At 37.8% G+C, this 16,700-nt stretch overlaps 9 protein-coding genes across 9 annotated transcripts; 8 read left to right on the forward strand and 1 right to left on the reverse strand.

Moving 5' to 3' along the window:
- Positions 1-64: 64 nt before the first annotated feature.
- On the reverse strand, positions 65-3,089 carry RHIMIDRAFT_234886 (Vps54-domain-containing protein; the record flags this gene model as incomplete). The annotated part of the gene is made up of 4 exons (XM_023608249.1): positions 65-274; positions 322-741; positions 803-2,664; positions 2,741-3,089. 4 exons carry the CDS (start codon positions 3,087-3,089, stop codon positions 65-67), a joined length of 2,841 nt encoding a protein of 946 aa, XP_023469250.1.
- Positions 3,090-3,449: 360 nt separating this feature from the next.
- RHIMIDRAFT_248693 (uncharacterized protein) lies at positions 3,450-4,137 on the forward strand (the record flags this gene model as incomplete). Its single annotated transcript, XM_023610550.1, has 3 exons — positions 3,450-3,961; positions 4,010-4,089; positions 4,127-4,137. The coding sequence occupies 3 exons, from the start codon at positions 3,450-3,452 to the stop codon at positions 4,135-4,137; spliced, it is 603 nt and encodes a 200-aa protein (XP_023469251.1).
- A 327-nt stretch (positions 4,138-4,464) lies between these two features.
- On the forward strand, positions 4,465-6,210 carry RHIMIDRAFT_248694 (uncharacterized protein; the record flags this gene model as incomplete). The annotated part of the gene is made up of 1 exon (XM_023610551.1): positions 4,465-6,210. The coding sequence occupies one exon, from the start codon at positions 4,465-4,467 to the stop codon at positions 6,208-6,210; it is 1,746 nt and encodes a 581-aa protein (XP_023469252.1).
- Positions 6,211-6,609: 399 nt separating this feature from the next.
- On the forward strand, positions 6,610-7,658 carry RHIMIDRAFT_90000 (uncharacterized protein). The gene is made up of 3 exons (XM_023615847.1): positions 6,610-6,785; positions 6,837-7,173; positions 7,228-7,658. Exons 1-3 carry the CDS (start codon positions 6,731-6,733, stop codon positions 7,583-7,585), a joined length of 750 nt encoding a protein of 249 aa, XP_023469253.1. The 5' UTR covers positions 6,610-6,730; the 3' UTR covers positions 7,586-7,658.
- Positions 7,659-7,812: 154 nt separating this feature from the next.
- Positions 7,813-10,397, forward strand: RHIMIDRAFT_234889 (uncharacterized protein; the record flags this gene model as incomplete). The annotated part of the gene is made up of 4 exons (XM_023608250.1): positions 7,813-7,964; positions 8,021-8,123; positions 8,174-8,768; positions 8,818-10,397. 4 exons carry the CDS (start codon positions 7,813-7,815, stop codon positions 10,395-10,397), a joined length of 2,430 nt encoding a protein of 809 aa, XP_023469254.1.
- A 69-nt stretch (positions 10,398-10,466) lies between these two features.
- RHIMIDRAFT_234890 (MTC tricarboxylate transporter) lies at positions 10,467-11,761 on the forward strand (the record flags this gene model as incomplete). Its single annotated transcript, XM_023608251.1, has 7 exons — positions 10,467-10,485; positions 10,522-10,621; positions 10,670-10,776; positions 10,830-10,948; positions 10,995-11,100; positions 11,158-11,538; positions 11,601-11,761. The coding sequence occupies 7 exons, from the start codon at positions 10,467-10,469 to the stop codon at positions 11,759-11,761; spliced, it is 993 nt and encodes a 330-aa protein (XP_023469255.1).
- Positions 11,762-12,222: 461 nt separating this feature from the next.
- RHIMIDRAFT_234891 (PLP-dependent transferase) lies at positions 12,223-13,507 on the forward strand (the record flags this gene model as incomplete). Its single annotated transcript, XM_023608252.1, has 4 exons — positions 12,223-12,369; positions 12,429-12,650; positions 12,700-12,883; positions 12,942-13,507. 4 exons carry the CDS (start codon positions 12,223-12,225, stop codon positions 13,505-13,507), a joined length of 1,119 nt encoding a protein of 372 aa, XP_023469256.1.
- Positions 13,508-13,772: 265 nt separating this feature from the next.
- On the forward strand, positions 13,773-14,307 carry RHIMIDRAFT_234892 (uncharacterized protein; the record flags this gene model as incomplete). Its single annotated transcript, XM_023608253.1, has 3 exons — positions 13,773-13,998; positions 14,054-14,185; positions 14,243-14,307. The coding sequence occupies 3 exons, from the start codon at positions 13,773-13,775 to the stop codon at positions 14,305-14,307; spliced, it is 423 nt and encodes a 140-aa protein (XP_023469257.1).
- A 1,622-nt stretch (positions 14,308-15,929) lies between these two features.
- On the forward strand, positions 15,930-16,683 carry RHIMIDRAFT_212538 (uncharacterized protein). The gene is made up of 2 exons (XM_023607219.1): positions 15,930-16,065; positions 16,122-16,683. Exons 1-2 carry the CDS (start codon positions 15,992-15,994, stop codon positions 16,438-16,440), a joined length of 393 nt encoding a protein of 130 aa, XP_023469258.1. The 5' UTR covers positions 15,930-15,991; the 3' UTR covers positions 16,441-16,683.
- The last annotated feature ends 17 nt before the right edge of the window (positions 16,684-16,700 follow it).

The raw sequence follows: 16,700 nt of genomic DNA on the forward strand, positions 1-16,700 counted from the left end.
TCATTTCCCTTGTCCGGAAAGGCAAATAGCGGAGATTAAAATTTTATTTTATTTTTATAATGGGTTACTTTGTGCTTTCACAGCTTTTTGCATTCACTGCTTCTATAATCGTATCAGAAGGCGGATCAACGTGCTGTAAGGATTCGAGACGATGTATAAAGAACTCAATATCTTTCAAAAGCCTCTTTTTCCCCTTTTCTGTCTTTATGACAATATTGGATATCTCTTTTGAGAATTGAGTTGAAAAAGAATCAAATACTTGAGACATAATAAACTGGAATATGTGTCAGCGATCAATTGATCTTTACATTTTCTATTTACCTTTAATTCATCCACAGGCAAGTATTTAGAGAGCACCTTGTGCAGTCGAATTGTTTCTGTCACCAAAGTTTCCATATAAGTATTTGCCTTCCTTTCTATCTCCTCTTCTTCGTCCCATTCAATAGACTGCATTGACTTTACGTGAGCATTAAAGCGTTCGTTCATGATTGCCACTAGTTTTTTATGAATTTCACTTTGATGATTCGAGTAATCTTTCACAATGCGATCAAACTCTGAAAAGAAACTGTTGTTTTGTTCAATCAATGGATATATGCACTTGTTCAGTTTTGGGATAAGCACGATCATGACGCCTATGGACTGTGAGGCTAATGCCAAATGCTTTGCCGTAATATTCTTTAACCCTGCTGATTGCATGGCTCCTGCTCCTAATATGACCTGACAGACTCTTGAGTTGAACAGCTATATGAAAGAAAGAAAAAAGTCAGCATATTATCCATTTTATAAAATGTCAAACAAAAACCTTAAGCAGCTCGATCAGCTTTTGAACAATATCAATTGCAATATTTTCCAAATTATAAACACATTTAGTATAATCTTGAAACATTTTGAGTATAAGCAAAGTACAGCCAACCACATAAAAGCTCTGTCCGTCAATCACTAAATGCTTCTTACTGCTCTTTTCCTGCTTATCTTCACCGGTTTCATCCACCAAATGAGCCACGTTACCCTCACACAGTTGGTTGACGATCGTCTGGAATTCAAAGGGTACCTCGCTTACGGCCCATTGTTCATTTTCGATCAGTTGGGTCTCCTGTTTGACACGTTCCATGTGGAAATGATCAACAAACGATCGTTGTTGGCTCGTGATGAGACTGCGAAGACCACGACCACCAGAGTACACCTCGCACTGAGCCACAAATGTGTCGAGAACATGTGATAAACGATAAAAGTCTGTTGGATTCAGTAGCGCGTTTTGTTCGTTTCTGGATACAATCAACTTTCTGCATTGAGCTTGAGCAAGTTCTGCAACAGCAGAGACAACATCTGATGACTCCTGTTCGAGTTCAGGTGACAGATGTGGTGTGAACAAGGTGTGGTAGGCAGATGCTCGAAGGATGGCTTGAATGAGGATCGAAAGGACGTTTAGGAGCATCTGAAAAAAGGAAACAAAGGGCATCGCTTTCAGTTGCCTTGTAAACCCCTGCTCGGATGCGTCTGTAGTGCCACCTAACGGATGCCGTTTCCTAACTATATCTTTGATCTCTACCAATAATCGCTCTTTGTAATTTTGGAGCGTCGACATCATCGTATCGGTGCGAATGAGGCCTTTGATGTTTCGCAAGAGCTTCTCGGACAGGTCGTTTTCGATCGTGTTCTCTTGTACATCCAACATGGTCAACTCTTTTTTTACATTATTCAAGTGAAATGAAAAATCAGATAACAAAAGACTTAAAAAGTCATGTTGCATCATGATGCTCACAGACTTTTGCATCTCGTCTAGCTCGCTTGAGAAATTTGCTAATGACTTTATACCATCGAGTCCCTGCTCAGGATCAGCAAGGGCGTCCTTTGTGGTCTGTATGAGGTCAAGTGCTGCAAAGTAATCACCTTCAGTGAGTAATGCTTGGACCGTAGGTTGCACTGCTCTTATGCTCTTTACGGCCATTGTAATGTTGTAAAGTTTCTCCAAGTTTCTCTTTCTGACTTGGAGTCGAATGACTTCTAGTCCATCTTTACATTCGGTATCCTGGATCCGTTTCATCTTTTGTCGAATGGTGTGAATCTGAGATATACAATCCACAGTCTGTTGATGTAAGGCTTGTAGGTTCGACAGTGCTTCAAAGAACGAAGAGGATCTATTTTCAATTTCACGCAAGAGATGAATTTCGACTGTATCCAAATAATAAGACAACTTCTCCTGCAGAATGGTCAGTACAGGCCCGCTATTGCTTTCGACAATGTTGGCACCTTCACAGACAGTGTCAAACACCTGAGGGTTCTCGAGAAGAAAATCGGGCTCGAAAAAAATGGGCGGTACGTTCTCGAGCATAGGCAACTCTCGAGGTGGTGTTTTGGATACGTCGTCGTCCAACAGGCTTTCACTCGACAATATATGTTGAGGAGGTAAACTGTAAGGGTTTCTGCCTCGTTTTGAAATCGCCTGAGCCTGTTGTTCTTCTTCTTCTTCTTGTTCTTGTATTGCTGCGTTCAGTAACTTTCGATTGTTGCTGTATCTTTCAAAGACAGGCCCAATATGGCTCAAGTAGGTTTCAAAATCAGTTGGTCTTATCCGAGGAATGGTCGCGTGTGCTACTGGAGGAATGTCTGCCTTGGTTGGCTTGTAGACGTCTTGAGAGCGTTTTGCAGGATCGTTCAGAACACCTTATTTATCTTTTTGTTTTAGTTTTTCCAATAAATTAGGGACGAATTCATGTGAATTGCTGTTGCTGAGAATTACCTGAGATTGCATTAAAGCCAATATCTTGCGTTGTCCAAGGCAAAACATTTTCGCTGATGGTACTGAAGCTTGAATAGTTGGAGTGATGACGTGCATGATGTCCTGCTGTCAGTCTACTAAGCGTCCTGCCATACGAAGCTGCAGAGCGTATAGATGGAGGTCTGCTATTGTTGTTGTTGTTGTTGTTATATTCTTCGCGTGCATAGGGTCGCTCTCGAGCAAGTGGTCGAATGGTAGGTGTATTTGTGTTTACTGGAGAAGTTGATTGACTTGTATTGGCTGAGGTTGATGCTTTTTGAAATGTACTTTCTGAAGAAGCTTCCAAAGGCGGTGAAGCATTAGAAGGCATCTCTTTCTCTCTTTCTGATTATTGTGTGTATCTAAGAAAAAAAGATGTATTGAAATACCGAAGAAAGTCAACCTGAAACGTGTGTGTAAGTGTATCTGTGCCTTGTTAACCAATAATATCAGCCCATTACTATTTTCCCCATCTCTCTTCTTTATAAATGAACTAAATACGGCTATTAAAGATAGAAATAAAACTAAAAGAAAGCATCTAGAGAAAGACTCTTCGTTAAGGACTTTTTCAATGAACCACATTATTTTGATTACAACTGCAAAGCAAAATATATCCAATCATATTTCGTCACTTAAAAAATTTCAAGCGAGAGAAAAAAAAAGTTTTCTTTTTCCTCTCTGTAAAACAACTATGGATATTCACAACATTGACGACTTTTTAAACTTGCAGGATCAGAATGAGATCAACTTACTGTCAGCAGAAGGAATAGCCCCTATCCAACATAATGAATCTGAATGGCATTCAGTTACCAGCACGCCATCGGATTCCTTTCCTACAGCCAACAACATTTTATATGGTACAGAGGATCGTAATGATAATAACCATAATAGTAGTAATGAACCTAGTAATAATAATAGCAACAATTGGGGCTTTGAATTAGGCTTTAATTTTATGCATGACAACAATAACAATGTCGATGCTAATAATTTCATAACTCCTGATTCATTACTTAAACAACCTCAAATACAACAGCAACAACAACCATCAGAACAAAGAGTGACACGTTCTCGTTCGATCACGTCCAACACAACCCCTACAGTCACATACAAAAAGAAAAAATCAAGAGCTAAAAAGCTTTACTGTATCTGTCAACAGCCGTATAATGGTAAGCCTATGGTTCAATGTGATCGTTGTGAAGAATGGTAAGTTGTTTAGAAAATACTGCATTGAGTCATATTAATGAGTTCTAGGTTTCATTGTGCTTGTGTTGGCTTTGACCCTGATGCAGAGGAAGAAGATATTGATTGGATATGTCAAAAATGTGAACAAGGTAAGCATTTATGCATGTATACACGTATACACACAAGTGCACATGTGAGAGAAGGAATTATGTTTATTATTCAATACATCCTCATGTTTTTATGTAATCTTGATTTTTCTCCCTACTTCTCTTTTGTTGTTAAAGAGAGAAAGAGAGTGTGAGAAAAACAAAGTTTCTTTTTATGGATGTGATAAACTACATTATAAGCTACATGGTTATGATATGTATATACACTATCAAAGAGAGAAAGAAAGGGCAGCCTATGCACATGTCCATTATTGCCCCCTTCTGTGTATGTGTGGTGTGTGGTGTAGTTGTGCGTGTTATATATATATATATATTGTGTGTGTGTGTATGTGTGTATGTGTGTATACATGTATATGTATGTACACAACAATCGTAATAAAATACGGTATTAAACTCTTTATTTTCTCTATCTTCCTTTTCCCCAATTTCTATTTGAACTTATTAGAAACTCAACAAACACCAGCAAGTGAAAACAACGATGAAGTAGCGCCAACCGACAACACGCGTCAGACAAGATCAAGACAACAATCAACATGCTTATACAAAGGCTGCAACAATCATACGCGAGCTGATTCTTATTGTAGTGATGTGTGTGCCCGAAAAGACGAACAAGGAACACCAACGGTACGTCGTAACACCAAGAAAAAGGAAACCCCACCACCACCAGCTGAAGAAAGCGAAAAGGAAGAATCTCAAGAAAGTTCAACGCCAAATTCTCCCAGTCAAATGACAGCAGACGAAAACCCAGTACGTCGAAACGTGATCAAGAACATGACAGGCATCTTGAAGACGATTATGGAATCTGCAGTTCAAAAGGATCCCGAGTTGTTTCACGTCGGAGAGATTCCAGAAAGAGCAGAAAGCTTGGCTAGGTCAATTGAAAACACGATGCTCGAGCAACTGGGCGATATGAAAGGACGCCAGCGTACATGTGGTGAACCTTACAAGAACAAGTTTCGATCCCTGCTTCATAATTTGAAGGACAAGGCCAACCAGACTTTCCAGTTACGCGTAGTGGCAGGTGATCTAACCCCATTGGAACTCATCAAGATGTCATCGGAAGATATGGCAAATCCAGAACTCAGGTCCATGTCGGAAGTGCTTCGTCAGAAGAGTTTGAAGAATTCGATTCTAAAGATTGAAAATGTGCCTATTATCAAAAAGACACATAAAGGAGACATCATCATGATACCAAGCAAAGAAGAAAAGAACCAAGATGACTTTTACAAGGAGCCCCTGTTAGAGAATAAAAACAGTAGCAGTAACCAGCAGGAAATACCTGTGAGTGACACTGCAGATCACACAAGCACAAAGTCGGCTGAGCCCATGGATGATATATTGGCCCGAATTGGGGTTGCAAACCAAGAAGACCAAAGGCGAGATCCTTCCAATTTAAATACAGGTCATCGAGCAAAGAAGAGAAAAGTCACTGTGGATGTAGAGACATTGTTGGGTGAAGAGGAAGAAACACCATTTGTGGTTGAAGAAGTCGATACAACTGAGCTCGAAAATCAAGAACAACCCGTTCAGAAAGATCAAACTGAAGAACCAGATGCAATGGAACAAGACAAAGATGAAGAAGAGATACCTAGTATTTGGCAAGGAAAAGTAAATATGCCACAAGTAGCTGAATTTGAAGCATGTGCAAGGCAGGTGGGAGGAAGACAGCTGAATGCTGAAGAATGGAAGGAAGTTCTGTCGCCTACCATGTGGATAGAAGGAAGAATCCCATCTGATCGAGTCACAAATTATATAACACAGACACAATACTCAAGTAGTCGAGAGATTGTGCTGATTCAAGTAGAAGCACAGAATAGACAAGCGGAGCCAAGTTTAAATGAAGGACAGGCACAAACATTATTAAATTATCTCCAGACACGACAAAGATATGCGGTCGTGGGACATAACAAGACCAAGATTAAGGACTTTTATTTGATTCCGCTGCAAAAGGTGCAGCAAATACCAGATTGGCTTTATGTTGTTAGAGTAGAAGAGACCAAAAGAGATGCAGATTTATTCTTGGGCGTTTTAGTACTTCAAAGAACCAAACAACAACAACAACAACAACAGCAGCCTGTTCCATTTCATTATCCCTCTTACTAATTTATTATGCCAATAAAAAAAATTAGTGTAACTTTTCGTTGTCGCCATGTGGGGGTGCATGATGAGTGGATGTTGTGCAAAGAAAAATAAAAAAAAAATAAACAATTTCAAAAGTGGCAATGGCAGTGGTCATAGTGACAGCTGCTATGGCAATGGCAAACAGGGGGAAGGGGGCAGTAATGAAGTATAGAATTAATGAGATGCATGACTGTTTGCAACCAGTAAGAATGAATGAAGGGATCTACAAGCCAAGTTTGTTTACATGTGACGGGACTTGAGAAATGATGGTAACTCGGAAAGAGTGTAATGGATAAACTATAAATATTCTTTATTGTTAATTTCCTTTCTCTCTCTCCCCCCCTTCTTTTTACTCCTTTTTTGTAATTCTTTATTTAGAAATAGATTGTCAATAGATATATATATATAGACTATTTATCTCTTCCCTCTTTCTCTCTTTCTTTATTTCTTTTTTTGAACCGTTTTGTAAATATTATTTATGTATATTCTATAGACACAAACTATGTTAGCCATTGCAAATACAAATACCCCCACAGTAAACAACTCAACACGTCTTGGTAAGTGATTAATATACATTTTCTTATTTAATAATTAATAATAATTTCTAGTTTCATTCTTTTTGAAAAAGAAACAAAGTAGCTGGTCTCTACGCTCTTTTTCAAAAAATAAAAAAATATTTACTCATATAAGCACATCTGCATCATCCTTACCACTATCTACAACTCAAGATGAGGATTATACCTTACCTCCAAGCTATGATGATAAATCTCATCCTTGGGCGTTTCAATTTCCAAAACTCATGACGAGCCGTGTCATTCATCCAAGAGAAGAAGAAGGCCGGGAAGAGCTACCTGACTACGAATGCACAGTTGAAAAGATGGGCTCGGCTTATGTTAAATGCGAAATGACTGAGCCTGGTGTTCGATCAACAAATAGATCGTGGAGGTAAGAACGAGACTCTTTTTAAGGTGAATAGTTTATAAATAGATAAGCATGTAGGTTTCTGTATTTACAGGTCCGTGGTACAATGATACTAGGTTATAAACACAACCCCAAGCATGAAAAACGTACAGAGCCTATCTGGACACATTCTATGCAAGGGGCGCAAATTACTGTGGCAACTGATTATATCAAGCACCGGCATGTGCTACGTTTGCAAATCGCCAATGGACCTCAATTATTGATCAAGACTCAAACAGACGCAGAGAAAATGAATTGGATAGATACAATTGAAAGCTCAATCAACATAAGCACCGATATCGATTACAGGGATATGCCTCAATTTATCACTTTACGCATTAGGCATCGTCGTCACCATCATAGAGATCGTCGTCCAATGGAAGAAACACTGGTTTAAAAGTCACGTGGACTGTAATAAGGAGCAGAAAAAAAACATTTGTATTTGATAGGGTGATTTTTCTCTTTTTTTTTTCTGTTGTTCTCTCTTTTTTTCTTTTCTTTTAAAGAAAAAAAAGACAAAAGAAGAAAAAATAAACATTCTTTTTCTCTCTTTTTTATCTTTCTTTCTGTTCTTTTTATTGTAAACAACCTCGGCTCTATTTATAACAATACCCAACTTACATTATGAATGGACAAATTCCCCACGTAGCTACTTCACTGGATATAAATAACGGGCAAGAAGGACAAAGCAACTTATTGTTGGAGGATAATACTTCTAATATTAACTGGAGGGATGAACTATCAGTAGCGGATAGAACTCAATTTATTGCTCAATTGTAAAGTCCTATCTGTTTTTTACCATATATCATTTTAATACCTTTTTTATGTGTAGAAGTTTAGCATTGAAACGCTTATCACCTAATACTTCCGATACTGAAACCCGTGGTGTGGCTAGTAGCTTTGAGGCAGGCTTATACCAACGCTGCAACAGCAAGGTAGAATTGAGATACACAGAGATGATTATAAACTAACACTGTGTTTATAGAATGAGTATATCATGGCTCATGCAAAAAAGTTTCAGCAAATAAAGGACCAAATCGCAAGTAATAGTCAACAAGTTAATTTTCTTCAACAACCTGCTTTTAATTCCAACCAATCTTTTGGCTCTCAATCATTTGTTTATAACCGTCCTAGGCCTGTACTCTCGCAGCAACAATTTCAATTCTATTTTGCTCGTCAGATGGCTCTTCAGCAACAACAACAGCAGCAGCAACAATATCTACAGCAACAGTATTCTCCAAACATGACTTCTTATGAACCTTTGGTATCTACCCCTTCTCTTACTCCTTCGAGTACAGCGAGTAGTAGTGTCAACACTATCGTGGCCAATGGTATGAACAGACTAGATCAACAACAAATGTATGCATTCAATCCAAACTTGATGCGTCCTGTTCAACAGCAAGGTATGATCAATCCTGAGTTCATGATGCAAAACAGACCATTCCCGCAAAAGCAGCAGCCAGATGTTATGCTACAGAGGCCCCCTATGAAGTACCCAGCAGCAACAGGAGTGACACCGACAAAGATGAGTCCTGCGGCTATTGTAAAGCAATTGGATGAAACTGTGCGTAAGACTAAAGGTAAATACATATTATATATGCGTATGTCCTCGAGGTTCACTTTTTTTAGCAGTAACCGGAGCATTCATTGAAAATCTGAGTGGTCAAGATAAAGCAGTTATAAGAGAACAGATTCAGCAAATGAAAGCAATGTACGATAAATTGGATCACCTATTGCCTATCTTTTTATCAAGGACGGGTAATTATGAAGCAACAAGAAGAATCATTTTAATGAAGCATATGCTGGAAGATCAAGTGAATTTGCTTCCTCAAGACAAGTACATTATCAATTTGGATAATGTCTACAAACTAAGAGACCAGCTTAATGGTTACTTTACTTGGATCAGAAATACGATGGGTATGGGTCATCCTTTACAGATGCAACAACAACAACAGCAGCAACAGCAACAGCATAATCAACAACAACAACAACAACAACAATACATACAACAATTAACACAACAGCAATTAACGCAACATCAACTGTCACAACAACAGTTAACCCAACAACAGCTAACTCAACAGCAATTGTTGCAGAGCCATTTGTTATTACAACAGCAACAACTACAGCTACTATCTCAGTCGCAATTAATGCAGCCTCATCTCACACAATCACAGCTACCTCAGCCTCCTCAGTTACCTCAAGAACAACCGCAGACACAACCGCAGCAACAGCAACACCATCAGCAGATGTTACAGCAGTTGATGGATGATAAACTAATACAATCATCGCAACCACAGAGTCAGCAACCATCTTCCTTACTGCCATCATATATGGGACAGCAACAGATAAATAATAGCAGTAACACTATGGTCCCTATGCCTGAAACATCAGTAGCACCATCAACGTCACCGATGACTATGAAGAGAAACAGCATTGATTTAAAGCTACCTCCTTCGAAGAAGCAACGTGGAGCTAAATCCAGTACTTCTTCACCCGTTATGAATCGAAAGAATGATTCTGCACCTTCTTTAGTACAATCTCAACTGCCCAATTCCCAAAATCAAATGCAACAACAACATCAGCAACAGCAACCAATCATTCCCACAGGTATTCCTGTCAAAGAAGGTATGCCATTGAATCAACATGAGATGCAATTACAGGCGTTCTATATGGCAGCTGTTGAAGCAGGTATCCCAAAGGACATTATCAATCTTTTACCACCGAAAGCTCTTCAGTGTAATTGGTTACTACAGCAAGCAGCACAAGGAAGAATACCTTTGTTACCTCAGCAACAGCAGCAGATTCAGTACACACTAGATGCGTATATCGGTAATGCCAAAGCAACTCTAAATATGAAAAAGGAAGCAATACCCTCCAGCAAGACGGACACTAGTACAACCGCAACTTTAGTCAATGATTCACTAGATGCTAAACAATTTGGTAGCTATCTAAAAGAAGGATACAAGGACGAAACTTTTGGAACACCCGATCTTGGTAACCTGACCGAATTGACCAGTGCAATGAAGCAACAAGAAGACGAAGCAGCAACGACAGCAATAAAACCCACAGATGAAGATAATTTTCATACCTGGGTTGAAACTGACTTGGATATTGGACTTGACTGGGATGCTAATGAGTTTGTAAAGTTTGACGACAATGAATCTGAAAAGTTAATTGATGACAGTGGGAAATTGTGTGCTGTCTAGGAAAAAAAAAAAAAATAATTATATTTCCCTTTTTTCTTCTTTTTCTTTTTCATATTATTCTCTACATCAATGTCCTTTATTGACTTGTGTAAGTTGTAGTAAAAATTTAATAAATAATCCATAGTTCAAGCTAACGAAAATAATAAAAAACAAGCAAAACCTAGATATTCTCAATCTACTTATTGGGGAAGGTTGAGACATTTTATTGATATCACAGATCCAAGGTTGGAGACTTAAAGATTTTTTAAACGTGTTTATTAACGACTTGTAAGGACTCTTCTTGTTTCACGTAAAGAACTTGAACGATGTAAACAGCTGTTGGAAAATAAAAGCGAACATACCCACACTGACCCTGAGAAACTCTGGAGAGCCAAGAAAAGTAAGATATATCTCAAACAGGCGGAAAACCATGAGCTGAACTCTTTAGAAAAGTTGTCGATTCAACCATTCATCCAGATACGGGTGAACCTGTGTTTTTGCCTTTTAGAATGTCAAGCTTTGTGCCAACAAACATGATCCTTGTCGCTGGTATGTTGTTGCCTAACCCAAGTGTAAGTCTTTTTTTTTTTTTTCTTGGTCTGATAATTTCAATCTTAGATTAAAAGTATCATCTTTTGGCAATGGGCCAATCAAAGCGTTAATGTCGCGTTCAATTCAGCCAACGCAAACAAGACCACACCTATGAGTATAAAGGAAACAGGAAGTAAAGAGGATACAGTCTGCCTATTTCTCAAATAATTCATTCTTTTTTTTTTCACAGTTGCTTATGCCTCTGCCGTGACAACTTCTTGTGCGATTGCTGTTGGATTAAACCAAGCTGTACCACGTCTCAATTTATCTCCGTCCATCAAGTCTTTATGCATGAAACTAGTTCCATTTACTGCTGTTGCTGCTGCTGGTACTGTGAATGTCTTTTTGATGCGAGGCAAAGAGATTAGAGATGGTATTGATGTGTTTACAAAAGATGGTGACAAGGTCGGTAAATCCAAAAAGGCTGGTATGTCCGCCGTTTCGCAGGTTGCCATCTCTCGTGTGCTCACGAATGCACCTGTGCTTATCATACCACCTCTTTTACTGGGTCGTATTCAAAAAACAGAATTTATTAAAGCACGTCCACATTGGATCACTCCTATTAACTTTGGTAAGTTGTAGATAGAAGAAAGAAGAATACTGCCTTTAACATTTTTTTTTTAAAAAAAAAAGGATTGATTGCATTGTCATTAATGACAGCTCTTCCTGCAGCAATAGCCGTATTCCCTCAGACTGGGGAGTTAGATACCTCTTCTATGGAAAAAGAATTTCAGAGCTTAAAAGACGAGGATGGTCAACCGATCCGTCAGCTATACTTTAACAAGGGTCTCTAGATTTAAAAAATTTGATTTTGCTACTGTTAAATAGAAAAGATACTGTGCTGATCAAACTTTCTTTTTAGAATAAAAAAAAAAAAGAAATACATTTATTTTGCCTCAATTGTGTGGTTGTATTGAGTATCATTTTATTAATGAAAATGTGCCTTTAGTCTATGGCTGTTCAAGCTTCTAACTTTATAAAAGACAGTGCTAGCCAAGCCACAGTTTTGTTGTGTATTTATTGCTTGGCTGAGGGGAACATGAAGGTCCTTCATGGTGATCTTGCTGTACAAGAGATGCTTTAGGATACACAAGATGCAAATCTTTTAATATCCGCTATTCACTCTTATTCTTACACGTTTTCTGTTACTCTGTACAAATGTCAAAAAAGGGCAACCGCTAAAAAAGTTTTTTTTTCTTTTCTTTTTTTCTTTTTCCTTTATTTTCTTTTTTCAAAAAGTGTAAATAATATAAATATGCTTGCTGCAGTGTGGGACGCAAAGACACAAACATTTCATGGTGGACAAGAGCATCGATTTATCAAAAACTTTGTTGAAGATTTTAGTGTTACTACAAACTACCTTGGTACTCCCAAAAAAGCATTAGAGGCTGCTAAAGAAGCTGTAAATATATATTACATAATCAAAACAAAAGGAACATTGTATTTATTGGGATTGTTTAGATAAATGATATTCATCATTATCCCGCAGCTAATCAAGAGCCAGCGAAAACATGTTTGGCCAAGTTTCTTTGGGAGAATGATTATGCTCAACATCATCCTAGATTACTCATGGGAAATGGTGCCTCAGAATTGATCGATTTGGTTGTTAGAAAGGCTCTTTTGTCTGCAATGCAAAGAGGAATTACTCAACCTACCTGGAAAGGCAGTCCCTGGGATGTTCAGGTACAATAAAAAAACAATGAGAATTCGGTTGTGTTTATCCATTTTACAGTACAGGGAATACCAACGTAGTGCAGAAACAAATGGTTTCAAGATCTTGGATCCATCAAGCCCCGAGCGTGCTGACATGCTATGTATTGTAAATCCATGCAACCCTACTGGCGACTATTTTTCTGTTGAACCTTTAAAAGCATGGATCAAAAATAATGTCAAACAAGGAGGATGTGTCATTGTTGGTAAGCCAGTGAATGTATGTTCCCAAGCGTGAGCATATGCTTATACACTACAATGTAGATGAATCCATGCAGCCCTGGCATTCTTCTGAATTCAGATCAGATTCACTGATCTCACAGCATGACTATGCAAAGGATATGTGGACAAATGAACAAGTGTCTGTTCACGTGATGCACTCTTGGACCAAGATCTGGTCCTGCACAGGTCTCCGAGTTGGTTCCGTGATCTGTCCTACAGCAGAGCACTGTGAGGCATTACGTAAAATCCAAGTTCCTTGGTCAGTGAATGGGCCAGCACTCAAGTTTGTGGAAGCAGTGGTTGAAGATATAGACTACTTGAATGAAACATGGGAAAATACAGGTCGCTTGAGAACATATTTAATAGACCAGCTCTCACAATTAGATGCTGCAAAGGATTGGGTCTATCATGGTAAATCATTTTTAAGCTGGGTTTGGATCGATATGAGATCTGTTGAACTTGCATCAAAAGCAGTAGACTTGGCACGTGATGCTGGTGTGCCAGTTCGTAGCGGTAAACCAGGATATGGATGCGATACATTTGTTAGAGTGGCGGTTCGCAAAGAAGATGCTGTTCAAGTGCTTATAAATGCTTGGAAATTCCTTTAATCATTAAAAAGTAATATGTGTATAATTTAATAAAACCAATCAAAAAAGCCTATTTGGCATTTACATTAACCTTTTTTTTTTCACAGCTATTTAAGGAGGTACGTCTTTATGAAGGGGAATAAGGAATGATAATGGTCAGGGTATATCGCGGCATACTTTATAAAACAGAAATCTTGCGCTTAAACAATCATTGGGCAACACGTTTTCTATATATAAAGAGATACCCTGACATTTTTCTGTTTTCTTTTTTTTTCTTTACAAAAATATGCGTTCTTTATCTATTGTTATCCTCAATGTGGCGCTATGCTCTCTTTCTAGCGTCTCGGCTGCTCCTTCACATAATTCCATTGGGAATGGACGACAAAGTTTCAGGAGAATCAAGCGGTTTTGGGGATTAAGTACATATTATGAAGTAGGATCAGGTTCATGTGGAGAATATGACAACGACTCCGAACTAGTGGTCGCTTTAAACAGAGATCAAATGGCAAATGGTAAAATACAGTTACAGAAATTCCTAGATCATGTTTCATTAAAAGTAACACATAGGTCCAAATCCAAATACAAACCCAAACTGTGACCATATGGTCTTCATCTCTGGTGACAGTGGAAGTACTACAGCAAGAATTGTGGATACTTGTCCATCTTGTCCATCAGGAACATTGGATATGTCGCCTTCAGGTAAATGACAGCAGTAGAATGTAAAAAGTTGAGTACACATAATAACTTGTTTTATAGTCTATGAAAGGGTATGCGGATCTTTAGAAAGTGGCGTTTGCACTATTCGCTGGAACTTTATTTGATACTTCATAATTTTTCATTCATTCATTACGTTTCATCTCGCACAATCGTTACTTGCCATCATTAGACTCTTTTTGCTAGCTTATTATTATACATAAAATTTTAGTGCATTCTTTTCTGCATTTGTTTTCCCTTATATTTCTGTTGTCTCTACACTTTTGCTGAACCAAAGTTCGCAAAAGAATGAAGGATAGAAAGAGGATATTTTACCCTTGGAATAACCCCACCATAACTACTACCACTACTACTATTATAAATGAAGCATGAGCGCAAAAATGGGTTCAAAAAGCTTGCTTTGTTCAAAGCATTATTATTGACTATATGCATGAAACGCAACAGAAGGTCGTTTAATGTCAAAGTGACATGTTTAGCTTCTTCCTTAAAGATAACAGCAGCAAATATAGATGGCGTTCTTTCCTTACTGCCCTTTTTTTTTTTATTCATAACCCTATAGTAAACGCCAGGTAATAGTTTAAAATTCTGTGCTAGTCATGTTTCAACCATAAGTTTCGTCTTGGTGCTATACGGCATAAAAAAGGGACGAATAAATACATTACCATATAGGGCTTCACCTGATGCTACTCGAATATTCTCGCGCATTCTTTTATGTGAGATATACGCGTATCTGCTTATATGTGCATTCAACAGCAGACTATGTACCAACAGGCTTTCAGGAATGAAACAGTGTTCAGAAAAGGGCTTTCACTGTATATGAAAAGGGGAGAAGGACCTGATTAACCAAGGGCCTTTTATTATTATTAATGTAGGTTGAAGACGGTGACGCTCATGGGAAACTTTTTTCACATAAAGTTGAAACATGTTGATAAAGTTTAAGCTTGTCAGCGGTGAAAAGGGAGAACTGGTCATAATATATTCTCCTTATTTGTCAATGTACTGTTGAAACCAGTACTTGTCAAGATATAAACCATAGGAAATATGTGATAATAATCATTTGATAATAATCATTTGATAAAAATCACGACTTTTGAGCTTGTTTATATATATCAAAAGTGGAGGGGCCTATGTTATTCCGTATTATGAAATGCAAAGAGTACAAGATGGCTTAGCTAATATCATATTCTGATATACACATAGTCATTTATGTATGTTGATTGTTTGTATACAGAAAGAAAAAAAGTAAGTTTATGGATCTTCCTTTCTCAAAAGATTCACATAAAGTTTATATCATAGCAGTTGTTTATTTATTGTGTCGGCTTGGAACCAAATTTGGAGCCCAACAAAAACAACAACAAATAGGAGTGGTGACACAACAGCACAACAAAATAACAATTAGCCAAAAGCAAACATTTCGCCCAAAAGGCGTACCTGAGCATAATCTCTTTACGTAATTCATTTACACTGTGTCTCTGCTTTAGATCAAGTATAGATGATACATATTAAAATAGGAGCCATTCCGTAAAGGATACATAGCGTTAGTTGTTTTTTTTTCTGCAAAGAAAGCTATTATGATTGTATACATCTGGTGTAACAGCTGCTGATGCTCATCAATTGTCTCAATTTGGGGAGGCACAAGAGAGGGTGATAGAAAAAGCTTGTTTAATCTGTTTTAAATGGGTCGGACAGTGGCCCTAATGAGCTTATATAAACACATTTGATTTTCACTTTCTTTTTCTTTTTCTTTTTTTTACTTCTTCAATACAATACCTCTCTTTTCCTATACTTAATATGCTTGATGAAAGACAAATCAGACTATACAAAACTGAAATGTGCCGTAACTGGCAAGAAATAGGTTCATGCAGGTAATATATCTTTTTATTCACTTACCATCATCACTCTAATACGCGCCCCATTTTAGATATGGACATAAATGTCGATTTGCTCATGGCGAGCAAGAACGTAGACATGTCCAACGCTCTCCTAAATATAAGACGCAGATTTGCAAGACTTTCCATCTAACAGGGACCTGTTTATATGGCGTACGATGTGTATTTATTCACGATGAACACCAAGATAGTACAAATAGGCTGAATGCTCTGGCCACACCGTTCGTGTTTCATAATGAAAAAATGACTATGCCCTCAGATTTTATGTGGTTTACACCTCTTCCTTTCGACCGTAGATACTCCTTTTCATCCTCTTCTTCATCTTCATCGTCTGCTGTAACACTTTGCTAAAAAGATTTTGACATATAATGCATTCAACCCCCCTAAATTTTATTGTTTTATCCTCTAACCTTATTTTTGATACAGCCTCTTGCTATTGTTTCATGTTTAAAAATTATTTTCCCTTGTGTCTAAAACAGGCTTATTACCTGATCCTTTTATATAAACACATAAATAGCTTTTGTAAGAATATTCTCCAATAGTAGTAGTAATATTGTAGATGGGTTCTAATTTTGTCTTATCTATGTACGCAGGACTATTGATTATATGTG

The sequence above is a fragment of the Rhizopus microsporus genome, assembly GCF_002708625.1.
Source record: "Rhizopus microsporus ATCC 52813 unplaced genomic scaffold scaffold_3, whole genome shotgun sequence".
Lineage (NCBI taxonomy): Eukaryota > Fungi > Mucoromycota > Mucoromycetes > Mucorales > Rhizopodaceae > Rhizopus > Rhizopus microsporus.